Source organism: Diadema antillarum, unplaced genomic scaffold (genome assembly GCF_040938485.1).
Source record: "Diadema antillarum isolate AM-2024a unplaced genomic scaffold, OU_Dant_1.0 scf00000061, whole genome shotgun sequence".
NCBI classification, from domain to species: domain Eukaryota; kingdom Metazoa; phylum Echinodermata; class Echinoidea; order Diadematoida; family Diadematidae; genus Diadema; species Diadema antillarum.
Window position 1 is genome coordinate 1454417 of NW_027270950.1, and position 15942 is coordinate 1470358.

Genomic DNA, 15942 nt, shown 5'->3' on the forward strand with positions numbered 1-15942 from the left:
CGCTTATAACGAACACGGTTATAGCAAAATTTCTGTTATAACGAAGTCTTTTCCGAGCGCCACAAACAAAGAAAAACAAAAAAAATGTGCTCCATTATAACGAAATGCGAATTACTTTCGAAAATACATAGCGGAACAAGCATTTATAGCGTCTCTGCATGGGTGAACGCTTTACACCACTGTGTGTTCGCTCCTTGTGCCAACCACAGTTTCTGAGGGGAACTTGCATTTATATAATAAGTAACTGTAATACAGTTATCCCATCACATTTCGCATAGCTTTCCAGTGTATGATGAGTATTCAGCAAACATAATATGATATATATACATGGTTCCTTGTTTTCGTATTATATGTGACCCGCGACAACGGTTTCAGGCAAAAGTCGCAAGAGCAAATTTCCTCCTAGGCGGGGTACAAAGATCTTTACCATTATTTTTGTCGATTTGGGTTTTTTGCAGAAATCAAATCTTTGATATGTTTTCTACATCTACACTAAATTTCATAGCATAAGACTACGTTTTTCCTATCGAAAATGGAATTTTAAGCACCCTATGTTGGATCGCACTCGTCAGTTTCGAGCTTCTTTCGAACGCCGCGCCAATATCCCCAGCGTTGCTACGGCGCAAGGTCTCGCATGCGATTGGCTGGTGCGTCGCACACATTTACATAATTCGGCTTTCGGAGACACCAGTTGCAGCGTTTGGGGAATGCTTTGTCCACGCATGCATGATTACATGCTCCATTGTTCTTGCTTAAGTGGTTTATACGCTGCAGTGCGTGCTCTTCGTTTGGCTTTCTATCCAAACTATTCTACCACAATGTTCGACAACGGAAGTGAAACAAATATCATTTAGCACGACATAATCGTGTGAAAAGAAAAAAACAATAGTCTACTTGTACATGTAGTAAAATTATGACAGCAGACTGACTCAAGGGAAGGTAGATGAGAGGAAAGGAGAGATCACATGAAACCAGTTATATTCAAATACTACACATCAAGATCGCACGAAACTAACGAGTCGTGTTTGTTTGTTTGTTTTAATATAATTAACACCAACGAACAAGGCAACATATGCACGGCTTGTAAAAGCAAAACAAACAGGAAGCGTGACCTTTGCCAGCACTGGCATTTCTCTGCCTACAAAAGGGTCGCCAATGATAAAGTCAAATCAACAACAATGAAAACGCGATTTGTAAATGTGTGGATTCGCCACCCGCTCCTGTTACATGCACATGGTCATGGCGTGTGGATGCCATTGCGTAATGCGTGCGCCCATACACATGTACACCATACGTGCAACTATCGTATCCGCCATCTTGAAAGACGTAATGGTAAAACAAACCCGAGCGAACCGCATTGTTTTTCGGCTCCATACGCTGAGCTCCTAGGAAGGGTGCCCGGGAAATTTGACTCTCTCAGTGAGCCAATCAGAAGGCGATGTGGTTGCTAGAGGCGGAGCTTAACAACGATTGGCACCATCGTACGTATGGGTGATTCTCACCTCGCATTGCCGCTCGGACATTGTCTTTGAGAAAGAGGTGAATCTTCAAAGCCTGTTTTCTCGCCATTTTGTCAGGCTAACAACTTAAAAAGTGCACTTTATTTCGCTTTCCATGCCCACTTATGGTGCCAAAGAATGCAAGTGTTTTATATCAATGCAAAGCTTAGGAAATGGGCAATGTGATTCAGTGAAAAAATGAATTTTCAAAATGCCCGACTTTTGCCTGAAACCGTTGTCGCCGGTCACATATTGTATTTGTTTGGTTATAACGAAATTTCATTATAACGAAAGAAAACTGCCGGTCCCGAGCATTTCATTATAATGGGAGTGCACTGTACAATCATCATGTGTAGATATACAATGCACATGTGGAAACATTTCAGAGCTTTATAACAGAGAATTTCCTTACCTTGAGAGTGTTAGCTGTGTTGGCCAGTTCCTGCTTCATTAACCCTTCAGACTCCAGGGTCTCCAGATCAGGGAGGAGCCAGTCCTCGAAGTCATCCACCTCCTTCTCGAAGTCGGACAGCTTCCTGCTGAGGGCGAGGAGGCCCTCGCCGTGGTCGCGGGCGGCAGACGAGACGTTGCCGTAGCGATCGTTGACCGAGTTCAGCTTGTCCTGCACCAGCTTGGCCTCACTGGCTGGGACGGTCGCCATGAGCTGCTTGGCGGCGACGTTGACAGACTCGACCGCCGTGCGGTGGTTGGCGATGTCGTCCTCGAGAACCTTGAAATGAAAGGAAGTAAGTTGAAGAATGAGAAAACGTGACCTCATTCCAAATCCTGAAAATCATCAGCTTACAATGTATGTTGTTGCTTGCTACCGTCATTCAGATGGACGTTGTATCAGTAAGTGCAATATGTGATATCACATTCCATACCTTTGTAAAGACCAGCAAATAAGGAATAAACAAAACATACATGTACATTGTACACCATTGTGACCATACTTTTTTTTTGACAAAAAAGCATGAACATTTAGACAACTGACTCATTCTGTTGATTTTTTCTGCTGTAACTTCCCAAACAAAATGTGATACAATTACATTAGATGCAAAGGTACATGTATCACAAGGCAAAAGTCGCAACAAAGCAACAGTAAGTACAGAAAGTACACAGAAAACAAGTGATGAAAGGCACAAATTCAGATTACAGAGCAAAGCACTTATAAATAGCTTTAAAACCTTCAAAACTGTTGTATACTGAAGATCACACACCGAGTGTTCATAATGCAATCATGCAGTGGCTTCCAAATAAAGCTGTGTCTGTTACAGCACAGAGAAATTCAACCTGAAAGTTCTTGAATATGATTTAAACTGAATTCAGGCAAAAAACAAACAAAAAAAAAATTAGTAAAAACTAGAAACAAAGGGAAAAAAACTAGATGTGTCAAACAGATAATAACTGAGTTAGTTTTGGGGTGTGGCTTATTCTTTTTGGCACCTGAGTAAAAGTTTCCAGGTAAAACAAGGATAGTTCTGAATTTCAAACAATGGATTTATACATGATAATTATACAATAAGCAAACTATTTTAAAGCATACACCAAGCACTACGTGCTGCTCCAAACATTAAAAAAATAAATAAAAAAATATACATATATGTATATATATACAGTGTATATATATATATATATATATATATAGTGCATTAAACATCATATGCCACTTGATAGGCAGATCAAATGTACACGATTTGAATGCAACATAACTTTATCATGAGCAATGCCAAGCCTTTTGCTCTCAAAAAGATGAACGGTTTAACAGATTTTGTTTTTACATGTGTATGCAACATACAATATACAGTGTATTGATGCCAAAATACTGGCATTATATTAACAATGCATGTTACTTATTTTTACACCGTCAAATACAGGTTGTACACGTACCATTTACATAGTACACAATTTCCATGTCTTCCTACATTAACCTAAAATTGTACACGGAACTAGAATGTCTATGAAGATTTTAAAATTTAATGGATAACAGGTTAAAAGTACATGTATATGGATGCATGCATGCCAGAACCATAATTATTATCTATACTGTATGCATGGGCTAAAAACAGCTACACTGTATCTATACTATTAACGCGTTAACCTGTTGCCTGCAGAAATCACCTTACTGGTCCTGTCTGAAGTTTATGAGAATCTACGACTGGTAGTAAATGATATAGGAGTATTGGGACACTACATGTACATGACAAGCTTCTATTTATTCACCTACACAGACATGTCAATTACTTCTTTAAAAATAAAAAAAAAATAATAAAAAAATAAATAATCTGAGTTGAATTAGAAAAAACAACAGCAAAACTTTCAAAAAATACCAAAAGACAAAACATGGCTTTTGGTAAACTAATCTGTAATTTTCTGTGTAGGTTTTCCTTAATATCAACTCTTGATGCAAACATCAAAATATTATCAACTTCAAAGGCAAACATCATAACCATCATGCAGCATTCTATCATTGAAACACTGACTATTCTGCTGAAATGCAGGCTTGATGTGTGAAATATCCAACAATCAAGCTACAATGTACAATGAAGAAAACTTGATATACAAAATTGCAGACAAACACATGAACATCGGCAGTGACAGCAACATATGAAACATCTTTGAAACTTTAAACATGAAACAAAATGCAAAATGAATGGATGGGCTTGTAACACACTGAGACACAAAATTCCTAACGTTTGTGCAAACTTACTTTCTGGCCTTGTTTAAGCTGATGGGGTATCATATGGTGTCAAAAATACAGCAAAGCAGTAAGTAATTATGACATGTTTACAGTTGTAATCACTTCTAACATGCCCCATTGTGATTTCTCCTAAGCATCTTTTCTCTCCAGCCACTAAGGGAACAGTGCTGAAGGAAATTGCATGTAGAGCACTTCTATTCTGTCCCTTTTCATGAACCTACACATGTACATGTACCTTTAAAAGAGTGTCATAATATCAATATGTGGTTTTTATGCATTCATTCTTACACACAGGTCCTCATTGCAAAGGTCAAAGACAGCAATACCATCATTAATTTCTAGAGATCCTGAAGTTTATCGTCATGGAAACAAGTCTTCCGCTTTCTGCCTCCCATGAATTAACCTCGCCTCGCTAGTGAAACATCATCATGCCCTTTTACACTTGCTAAACATACAACCTGTATTCCAATCTCCTCATGACATCCACAATCTAATCTGCCCCATTTCATCTACTCCTACATCATCTTGTTGCCATGGAAACTGGCCTTCATCCCATGTTCCAGCCCCTCCCCCTCCTCCTCCCACTCCTCCTCTTCCTCCTCCACCTCTTCCTTCTCCTACTACTAGTACTCCTACGGTACTCTTCATCATCCTCATTCTCCTCCTCCTCCTTGTCCTAGTCCTGTTCTTCTTCCTCTTCCTCCTCCTTCTCACCTCCTCATAACTTTCCCTATCCTGCTTCTCCTCCTACTACTACTCCTCCTCCTCCTCTTCTTGCTTACCTTGTTGTTCTCCACCTGCTCCAGGATGGGTTCCCTCCTGGCCGGAGTCACTGTACCCTTCTCCAGACGGTGCTGCTCCTTCTCCGCTTCATCCAGCCACTTGAGGAGCATGTCGAGGTTCTCTGTCACGCCCTGGGTGTTGGCCAGCGCCACGCGCAGCTTCTCCAGGAGGTCGTTGACCCCCATCTCAAGGGCCTGGTAGCGCTTGACGATGTCACCTGAATGATTAATAAATGGTGGAGGTTGAGGTTAGAAATATTACGGGCCCCAAGGCGCATTAATTCAATCTAGCATGAACTCTTAGATGTCACTATCTAACAATTCTGCGATAAAAACACTATTAGTTTGTACAACCAACATATCCAAGACTAACAAAACTTTAAAAATGATGACAAGTTTATTCTAAAGGTCAGTGTCCTGTGAATCCACTATGTTATTATTATTATTATTATTATTATTACTATTATTTATAGTGCGCTTTTCCCACAAGGCCCAAAGCGCTTACAATCAATTCAAAACATGTACGACAGTATGTATAATTGGATAAATGTTATATATACAGCTACGAACTAGTTGCTACTGAAAAGATGTGTTTTCAAGGCTTTTTTGAACACACTGACTGATGGAGACTGTCTAACGGTAAGTGGTAAATTGTTCCAGTGCTTTGAAGCAGACACAGTAAATGTCCTATCACCGGCTAAGGTGCGAGTAACAGAGTATGTGAGACGAAGCGGATCACTACATGACCTCAAATTTCTAGTAGGTGTATATAAAGTCAAACAGGCGTCTAAATATTTCGGAGCTTGATCGTTAAGGATTTTATAAACAAACAAAACTAATTTGAAAATTATCCGTTGCTTCAAAGGAAGCCAGTGCAACGACTTCAGAAGTGGCTGAGATGGGTAGTCCCTAGAAACCTGAAACACTAATCGGGCTGCCCAATTTTGAAGTCGCTGCACACGATCCAGTTGAGTTGAAGGAATGGAAGAGAGAAGCCCGTTACAATAATCTATACGGGATAGAACTAAAGAACGCACTGCGTTATGACATGCAGATTGATCAATAAATCTCCTAATCCTAGCAATATTTCTTAAATAAAACGTAACAGTACTACAAATTTGAGAAATATGTTGAGACATTGACATTCGACAATCAAAAATAACACCAAGATTTCTTATTGTTTCTGAGGGGCTAATTAGTGTGCAACCAACATTGAGCTGAATGTTTGAAAGACCGCGCAGATTGTGGGCTGAAGCTGCCACAAAAAACTCAGTCTTCGAATCATTCAGTTTCAACTTATTTGCTACCATCCATTTCTTAATATCTAAAATACACATTTCAAGTTTAGTGATGGCATTAAAAGAAGCTCCTGGAGTCTTCGGGTCATAAGAAATATATAACTGTATATCATCAGCATAAAAATGATAATTAACATCATAATGTTGGGCTATCTCGCCAACTGGAAGAGTATAAATTGAGTATCCTATGGGTCCTACTATTGTTCAGCCACAACTCTAAATATAATAAGAGTGAAAAAATGGTACACTGAGAAATAGGTGCAGGATGACAGATCACATACCAGTGGTCCTCTGTACATTGGGTTTGACGGCTGGCTGTGTGCCGATGAGGTCCTCTCCGTTGGTCTTGACATTCTCGACATCGCTGGCGTGGGCGATGACATCTTGATGGAAAGTCTGAGAGAAGAGGATTCAAATGATCAAACACTACTGTATACAACATGTACATTTTCCAGTCCCCTAAAAAGGATGGAAAAGAGTATTCTGACAGAGTATTGATACAATTGTACATGTACATGTTCATGCAGTTGTGCATAATCTATTGTTAGAATCAATCCAAGCTCCAGAGTACCACGTACATCAGTGCCAGCTTTGGGTGGAATGTAGCGGAACCTGACATAAAGCATGAGTTGGTAAATTCGCATAAATGGTACATGTGTTTCATTCGACACATTGAGCATCAACAGTAATAGGTATCCAACCTTTGACTTACCTGTACTTACTGTATTTTCACGAGCATAAATGAGCTTCCCTTCAAAAGCTTACAACATGTATGTGAAAAGATGATCGACAGAGAAATTTCAAAGTACTGTACAAAAAAAAAAAATGCCTCAATTGACACTTCACTGCAGGGGTATAAAAAAAGATATGACAGTTGCACTGACCTCTGCTCTCTCGATCTGCCTCAAGATGGTTTCCTTGGTAGCGCCAATCGGTTCACTCTTCATCTTGACGAGCGAAGTCTCCGCGTTCCCGAGCCATGTGGAGACGCCATTCACACTGTCGGTGTAGGTCTGGTGCTTGGCGACTAGCTCGTTGAGGAGTCGCAGATGCTTGCCGTAGCGTCCCTTGAGCTTGTCGAAGCGGTCGTTGACATCTCGCAGCTGCCCGGCGAGGAGGTGCGTCTCAGGTGCCTCCTGGAAAGCACGGCTCTGTTGCCGTGGGAGACTGCTGCGGAACTCGGCAAGTTTCTGGCGGTAGGCCTGTCACCAGGAGATAAAAGGGGAAAGGTCATTTCTTTAGCGTTTCAAAAGATATTAATTTTTTTTATATGTCAGGCACTATATTTTTAAATGTATACTGTACATGTACAATTGTGCATGATATTATTATTCAAACAAGCACTAAACAATGGTTTCAAAACACTACAAAGATTTAAAGAGTGCCAACTTTTGCCTATACAGCTCCGCAAATCCATAGAATTGTGCATAATTTTAAAAAAAAGAAACATTCTGGATTCTAATCATGATCTGAATCACCATCAACAAATAATCATGTGTTCCTTTCACAAAAATGAACCTTCTTGAAAACTTCCTCTTAATCTGTTCATCAGTTTTTTTTAGTAATGTTGTCAGTAGAAAAAAATAATAATTCTGGAAAAAACATGACACTCCTTTGAAAAGGTAAAACTGTAACACACTCATAGCATTCCTGGCAGGTTAAAAAAAGCCCTTTGAATTATGACTCAAACTCTTAAAGAACCTCACCTTGGCAAGGTCGATGTATGTCTGGCCGGCCTTGTTGAGGAACTTCAAGTCGCCCTTCTGGTCGTTGACGTCCTCTCCAAACTCCATGTGGTCGGTCTGCTGCTGCTTGAGCGGCTGCAGCTCGATGGCCACGTTCCGTTCCGTCGTGTCCATCTTGCGCTCGGCACCCTGGAGCCAGTCCTGGAACTCTGTGAAGTCAACCTGGGGGGAGAAAAAAAGGGAGACGGAAACATTGCACATTACTTCTGCATTAACAGAATCTGACTTACGTATAACTATCGACTTTCTGGCTCTATTGGCAAAAGGCACAACATAAATGAATTTCACATAAAGCAAATATTGCTGCTTTCAACTATTTGACATATGACTATGGATCCGTCCAATCATTATGTACAATGTAAGATTTCATATTTCTTTATTCATGGGGAGTCAAACCATGCAAAATACAAAATACTTGAACGATACAACCAATTATTGATTTGCTTTTCAAACGAAATAGGCAAGGTCAATTTGCATATTAGTGTTATTGATAGAATATGACAATTGATTGACGCGTCAGTCATACAGAACTTGCATATCAAAATGAGGAACGAAGCAATATTGAATCATATATGAAAGTGATGATTTGAAATATTAATTCTGTTTCATGTGTGGTCCTGGGGGCATTTCACGCCTCCATTCCAACAAGAAAATTGTCAGCTGCTTTTGTTAGTATGCCTCGATCTCATCACATTGGGACAAAACGCAAAATATTACCTCTTTGTCATTAAGACCCTCTGCACTTATCCCAGTAAATGTCAGTGTGATTATAATCGGCATCTTGTATTACAATTTTTGTCAGTTTTAAGAGGTACTTACATGTAGAACAAATTTTCTATAGATACAGTATTATATTGTTTTTGACACTTTTGCCGCACCATGCACAGCTGAAATACACGTAATGTATTGGTTCACTTCACTTACCTCGAGCTTCTGTAAGTCCTCGATGGCCTGTGTGAGCGTCTTCTGGCGGTCTGACGACTGCGTCAGCACGGCATCATAGCGCCCTCGCAGCTCGGACTGCCCGTCCCGCAGGCGCTTGGTCTCGGCGGGTCCGACCCTGTCTCCCAGGGTCTTGAGGAGTTGCTCGATGTCCTCCACACACTGCAGGATTGGTTGCTGGTGGGCCTGGATGTCCTCATGTAGCGGCTGCATCAAATGACACATGCATTCAAATTAACCCATATCCTCTTCAACTAACTACATGTACCACATCTGATGAGTTCAGGCACTCTCACAAATTTCACATTTTTTCATTTGTTATTGGTGACCCTCTCATATGTATTTCCTTCTGCAGACACATTAATTTTTCAAACACTTTCACATTTTAATACACTTTCCAGGCATACATTGTACGTGCGTATGCCTTGTGAGTGAAGAGGCTAATCGTATTTCAAACAATCTTTGCATTATCTCATGTTTGCAAGGAAATTCTACAACGTGTGTATATTGATGTACAGCTGTATGTGACCCAGTTAAAGTACCTCCAGTCTTTAACATGTTAATAGTAGGATGTATAACAACAAAAAGGTACTGTATCTACTGTTGTACAGTATATATACACTTGTACATGTACACATACAATGTACTTGTGTATGTAACCTACCACAAGATTGCAATGCATTGCTACCATTTGATACTATTGAAGGTCTGTAAACCCTGACCATGGAAAAATACACATGGGTATGTACAAAGTACATGTGTCCGTCTGATTTCCTGATGGTAACTGAGAATTTTCTTTTCCCACAATACATGTTATTTTGTGGCCTATCAGTCCCGTACCTTGTGATTGGTGTACTGCTGCTTGACCTGAGGGCTCTTCTCATTGAGGGGTTGTTCTGCAGCAAGGGCCTGCTCTGCCTTGGCCAGCCAGTCCAGGAGGTCCTGAAGCTTGGTGCCCTTCTCACGGAGCTCAGTCTCCAGGCGGATCTAGAAAAAAACAATCACAGTTTGAATGACAGAAATGTTTGTCACATGAACTGAGGAAAATGGATGGAAAAGCCTAACACAACACAGCTCTTTAACTCACTACCTTCCATGCTAATACCACACTCCTTATGTTGAAGATGAACCTAAAAGTAATTATTTCTTTCAAATAAAAGAAGAAAAATCCACCATTTTTTTTTTCAAACATGGCTTACAAACTGCCCATGATCTGCTCGTGATTAAATGACAAACACAGCCTAAAATACAAAATAACAACACAAAAATATCAAGCAACATAAAAGCTTAATGCAAAAAGATCTGACACAGTGAATGTAAAATTGAATCCATAGATTCCTCAATTTTCAAATTCCCAGTGATTAACACGGGGCCGGTAACAGAGACTTAGCATGCAGTAGGTTAATGCTCTCCTCACCTTCTGCTCCTCGTCAATCTGCAGCATCCTGAGTCTGTCGATGGCCTCCTTCAGCCAGTCGTCCGAGCGGTTGTAGACGTCGTCGTAGTGGGTGCGAAGGTTGGAGGCCTTGGTCGAGAGGTCCTCGTTCTGCCGCGGGGAGAGCCGGTCGCGGTTCTTGCGCAGGAAGAGCTCGGACCCGTTCGTCGTGTCCGAGATGTTGGGCTGCCGGCCGCGGATATCACTGTGGATACCCTGCAAAGGAAAATAGGGGGAAGGCGATGGAAGAGTTCAGCACTCTTTTATTCGACACTGCATTCCCATCGTCATTATCACCACCACAGTCCCATTCTCCCATGAATCATATGATGATTATCCCTTCAAACAGAAAGGAAGCGACATGTTATAAAAACCAGTCACTGTGATTATGACTACAATTTGACTACCATCATTGTTGTCATCATCATCACCATCATCACATTATTATTGTTATATCACAATCATCACATCAGTACTGTCATCATTATCATATCTTCATCATATTGATATCATCGTCACCATCATCTTTGTAATCAAAATTACCATCATCACATTATCATTATTGTCATTATCGTTATTGTATCTTCATCATCATAATCTGTATTATACAAATATCATAAAATCTTTTGAATGCATGGAAGGTACAATGTACATTACAGAAAGCCATCATTATCATCATCAGTATCACTGTCATCATCACCACTATCATCCTCATCATCATTCTTACTATCATACAGTACATACTTGTATGAATATCATAAAATCCTTTGGCAAACACTGCAGGCTTACTCTACAAAGGTTTACTCTACAAACCACAGACGAGTCAAGAGAACTTACTCTGAAGTTCTCAATCTCCTTGGTCAGCGTCGGGATGTCGTTGCTCATCGGCCGCGCCCTCTCCATCTTCGTGTCGGAGGCGGTGACCCATTCCTGGTCGGTGTTGACCTTGTTGACGTTGTTCACCCACTCCTCCGACAGGGCGATGTCCTCCAGAGTGGCAGCGATGCGGCGCTTGAGGTCGTCATAGCGACTGTTGACATCGTAGACCTCACGCTGGACTGGAGTTTCACCTGCAAGAGAGAGAGAGAGAAGGAAATGGAGAGGGGGTAATTGCGTGCCTCTTTTGCACGCACCAGACCATTTACTATTGCACATCTGAGCGAAGGCACGGTACCCATATACAATCCTTCATCACCAAACATTTTTGTCACTAATACATTATAAATAATTTCAACTTGCTGAAAAAAGTTTGACAAAGATATGACACACAGGTTCTTCAAAGACAAGCCTGACCCCTCATGAGTTAACTCTTACCGTGTTTCGTATACCAGTTGGCAAATATGGCCTGAGACTAAATGTCAACTACATAATGTCATCTTCTGAATTCTGATCGAATTACAATTGTACCATCATCCTCATGTGGATCTGTCACATTGTTTCATTTGTCTTGGCTAATGAACTTACATTTGTACATTGCAATGAAACTTACATAGCTTTGAGCGGATTTAATCGAATGTCAATCAAATCCCTTTGGCAAGTTACTGCTACACGAATGTGCACATCAAGGGTAAAGAAAAGCTTTTGGTGTCAATCTCGAGACTCACCGATGAACTCGACGGGCTCCTCAAACTTGCCCTTCTGAGCCTGCTCCTGCTGACCGATGCTGCCCAGCTCGGTGGAGCGGTAGTGAGGCACACTCTGCAGCGGCTGGACGGTGTCTCTGGTCACAGTGTCCAGCGTCTGGCCGTTCTTGGCGTTGGTGTCGATCCTGGGCTTGTAGTCGGTGATCTCCTTCTGCAAGGGCTGCAATGACGGATCAAAATTGATTTGTTAAATTTTGTCATTACAAAACATTATTTTATGGTGCCTTATAAAAAGTATAAGAGTATAAGAAAGAAAAATCTACTACATACTTAAGCTGCTTTTCATTGCGAACGTAATTGATACTTTGAATCTTACAGAAAAGAAACTAGCAATGGTTGCATTAGAGGACGGACATCTCCAGACAAGGGCTGCAGACTAAGATTACACTAATTTCATAAAACATACAGATGGGTTCATTATATCCACACACAAAAAAAGATATGGAATCAAATAAAATTTTGAGATAAAGAAAACAAGGACAACATAAGGATCCATGTACAATGTAAAGACAAATCCATGAAGCCAAAAGATGAATACAGTATTAAACATCATCAAACAGAAAAGGGAAGACTAATTGAAAACTAATTGAAGTTTCAAATGAGGGAATTGTGTATTAAGAAGGGATCAAGGGAGCCTCGGATCAAGGGAGCCTGACATCAAGGGAGGCCTTGGTGCCCCTGCCTTACCCGCAGCTCCTTGAGGAGGATCTGGATGGTGTTGGCGTCCATGGCCTGCGGCTCCACCTGGTCCAGTCGACGCTCCGTGTTCTCCAGCCAGTAGAGGACGTCCTTGCGGTGGGTCTGGTACTTCGTGGTGGCCGTCTGCATGTCCTCCAGCTGCTTGTTCCTGGAGAGACGGAATGAAGAGGAGGGAGGAAGGATTGAGGGAAAGGAGGAACGGGAGTGACAGGAGACTGGTTTCTGCAGTCTGTCAATTGCACTTCACCATGCCATCATTTTCTTATTCTCTTGCCCATGAAATATTTTTCAGAATATCAGAAATTTCAAGACACAAGTATTTTTTTTTATCAACTCACATAATCTTTTTGTGAAAATTTGGAGCTAGAATAAACGATATCTGACGATACACACTTTTAAACCATAGAAAGTTTGTCTAACGGAAGACATACAGCCTACGTACTTGAAATCAATACAAAATGACCATCAATAGCAATCTGGCAAAGTGCATTTCAGAGCAACTTTATCTATGGTCCATCACTGAACTACAACGATAGTATGGTGTACAGCGATATTGCTTGTCATGCAGACAACAGTAAATCATCTTGTGCAAGCAGTAGTCAACATCAGCTTTTAAAATCTGACACGAGGAAACAGCTGGGAGAAGAAGTCTACCTACGAGTGCTTACCTTGTGTTCTGTGCCTTCTCTCCTGCCTTCCAGTTGGAGTCGACGTTGCTGAGGATGGAGGTGACGTACGACGTGTCCCTCGCCTTCGTGTCCTTGATCAGCTCGTCTCCGAGCTGGTGAACCTTTCTCAGGGGAGGCTTGTGTGCATCTGTCTCTTGGCGGACAGCCTGAGATGAGACAGAGACAGGGTTTGTTTGTTGTTGTTTTTTCCATCAGTAATAGGATGTACATGTACAAGGTACTAGTACTTACAGTGTATGGTGTATTTATACAAGATATGAGCATGTGTGTACATGTACGATATGTGAATGCTTGTACTATGGGTACTATGCAATGTACAGTATGTATACTGTACATATGTTTGTGTTTAGGCATCATTGCAGTTTCTCAAGAGGTTAAACGTGCGTTTATTCTGATCAGTGATGTCCTGCCATTAGATTCCAAAATGAGTATGAACTTTTAGTCGGATTTCAAGGGGAAAAATATGGTGAACTCTCTGTGAAATTGGCAGCTCGACTGCGCTAAAGTTTGTTGTTGGATGTGGGAAGATGAATGAGAGTTCATCACGCACCTGCAGCCTGCTCGAAAATTCAGGCAGAGGGCGCTGTGCGATCTGCTTGGACTCCGTCTCCTCGACGACAGGCAGGAGCCAGTCCTCCAGGTTCTCGACCTCTTCCTCGAAGTCGTTCAGCTTCGCAGAGAGCGCCTCCAGGTGGCTGCCGTGTTCGTCGGTGCGGATGGCCACCTTCTGGAAGCGGTCGTTGATGCTGTCCAGTTTGGTCTGGAGCTGCTTGGCCTCCTTGGGCTCGCTGGACCGGATCAGCGGCACGGCCATTGTGTTGACCGTGTCCACAGCCGGCTGGTGGTTCACAATGTCCGACATGATCATCTGGTTTCATTGGAAGGCGAGATAACAGCCACGGACAAAGGTGAGTACTAGAACATCATGTGTACACGTACAACAGATTGTACAGTTGTATGTCAGACCAGTCCACCGAACATACATGTACAGTGCATCGTAAAAGTTTCTCTTAAATGCTGGGTGATCATAGTTGATACAGCATCCTATAGTTGGGACGAGGCATATATATTGTACACTGTATATTGTACATTTGAAAATTCCATATGTGATTTTACAGTCACTTGCAGTTTTCCAAAAATGGAGGCTAAATTATATTAGCACATTACATGAGACATAGGGTTGCAGATCTGTGTTCCTAAACCCCAAAACACACATAAACACACGCATACATCGCACACTTGCATACCTGCATACACTTCAAGATTCGCTTCATGCTGCCCCTTCTTGCCAGCTACACCTGATGAATGGCTGGCTTGAAGATACAATTGTACATGTACATGCACCATGGATGCTACCAGAAAGAACTTTGCGATGGTATAGGTACAGTATAATTGTACACAATGTAGCTGTTACAGGTAATAATTTTGGAGGTGTTACAAGTAATAATTTTTGTCTCCATTTTACTCCATTGGCTCGCCACTATTGGATAAGCAGTTTTCAGCAGCTTTTTTGCTACACAATAGTACAGGTAATAATTTTGCAACATCACAGATACACAGTAGCATTTGCCAAACACCAACCTTCTGCTCCTGCAGGTTGTCCAAGAGTGGCTCCCTCTTGACAGTGATCAGGGTGCCTTTCTCCATCTGGTGGACGTTGCGTTCGGCCTCGTCCAGCCAGCGCAGCAGCAGGTCCATGTTCTCTTGGACGCTGGTGCAGTTGGCCAGGGCCGCCTGCAGCTCCTTGAGGCGGGCGGCGATCTTGCCGTTAAGGGCGTCATAGCGGGTGACGATGTCGTTGACGTTGCGCGTCACCTCCGGCCGCAGCTCCTCCTGCACTTCCAGGAGTTCCTCGGAAGCATCCTTGACGTTCTCCACGTCCTTGAGGTGGAGCACGACATCGTCCCGAACAGTCTGTTCGTGGCAACATAATGAACGGAAACCACCACATATTTATTACGTCCACGCATAAACTTATACATACAATGTACAGTGTACATGTATAATAATAATAATAATAATAATGTATACTTTTATAGCGCAGATATGTATGTAGATATTCTACACATTTGTCATATGCATTCCTTAACCTCTTAAATTCGAAGAGCACTAGCCTTCCAGAAAACTCTGACTGACTCTATTAAACAACACAAGAGTGCCCTCAAGGCTGCTGCTCTGTAAGATTTTACTTTTCCTCTAAATTTTCACTTTCCTGCTTCTAGGTATTTCTGTCGTTATAATATTCTCACCACACTTCCGCCCTTAATATCATTCTTATCGTGTATGTATTCACTTTCATTCATCATTATGCTCAAGGATTGGTGCAATTGTACATGTACATGTACTGTATCTTGTTTCATGTGCATGCTGGTATTTGTTATCATGATTTCAAGTTCTACACTGGGATCTGCCAAAGTATCAAGCTTTGATATGCTATAACCATTCAATTTTCTTTGAAGTCATTAATAAAACTGTAATCTATAAGTAAAATTAGTCTGGACTCCATGTA

The 15942-nt window shown here is 41.5% G+C and overlaps 1 protein-coding gene across 1 annotated transcript in view; it reads right to left on the reverse strand.

Annotated features, from left to right (window-relative positions):
• The window catches only part of LOC139716122 (uncharacterized), a 106701-nt gene that overhangs the window by 47683 nt on the left and 43076 nt on the right, over positions 1–15942 (reverse strand). Inside the window, exons 47-60 of the mRNA XM_071627678.1 lie at positions 15015–15347; positions 13984–14301; positions 13413–13579; positions 12733–12892; positions 12007–12205; positions 11240–11472; positions 10385–10618; positions 9808–9954; positions 8950–9174; positions 7987–8187; positions 7165–7482; positions 6562–6676; positions 4983–5200; positions 1912–2229 (exon numbers count right to left, since the gene is read on the reverse strand). Of these exons, the coding sequence (XP_071483779.1) occupies positions 1912–2229; positions 4983–5200; positions 6562–6676; positions 7165–7482; positions 7987–8187; positions 8950–9174; positions 9808–9954; positions 10385–10618; positions 11240–11472; positions 12007–12205; positions 12733–12892; positions 13413–13579; positions 13984–14301; positions 15015–15347 (3186 nt within the window). The remainder of the gene's footprint in view (positions 1–1911; positions 2230–4982; positions 5201–6561; positions 6677–7164; positions 7483–7986; positions 8188–8949; positions 9175–9807; positions 9955–10384; positions 10619–11239; positions 11473–12006; positions 12206–12732; positions 12893–13412; positions 13580–13983; positions 14302–15014; positions 15348–15942) is intronic.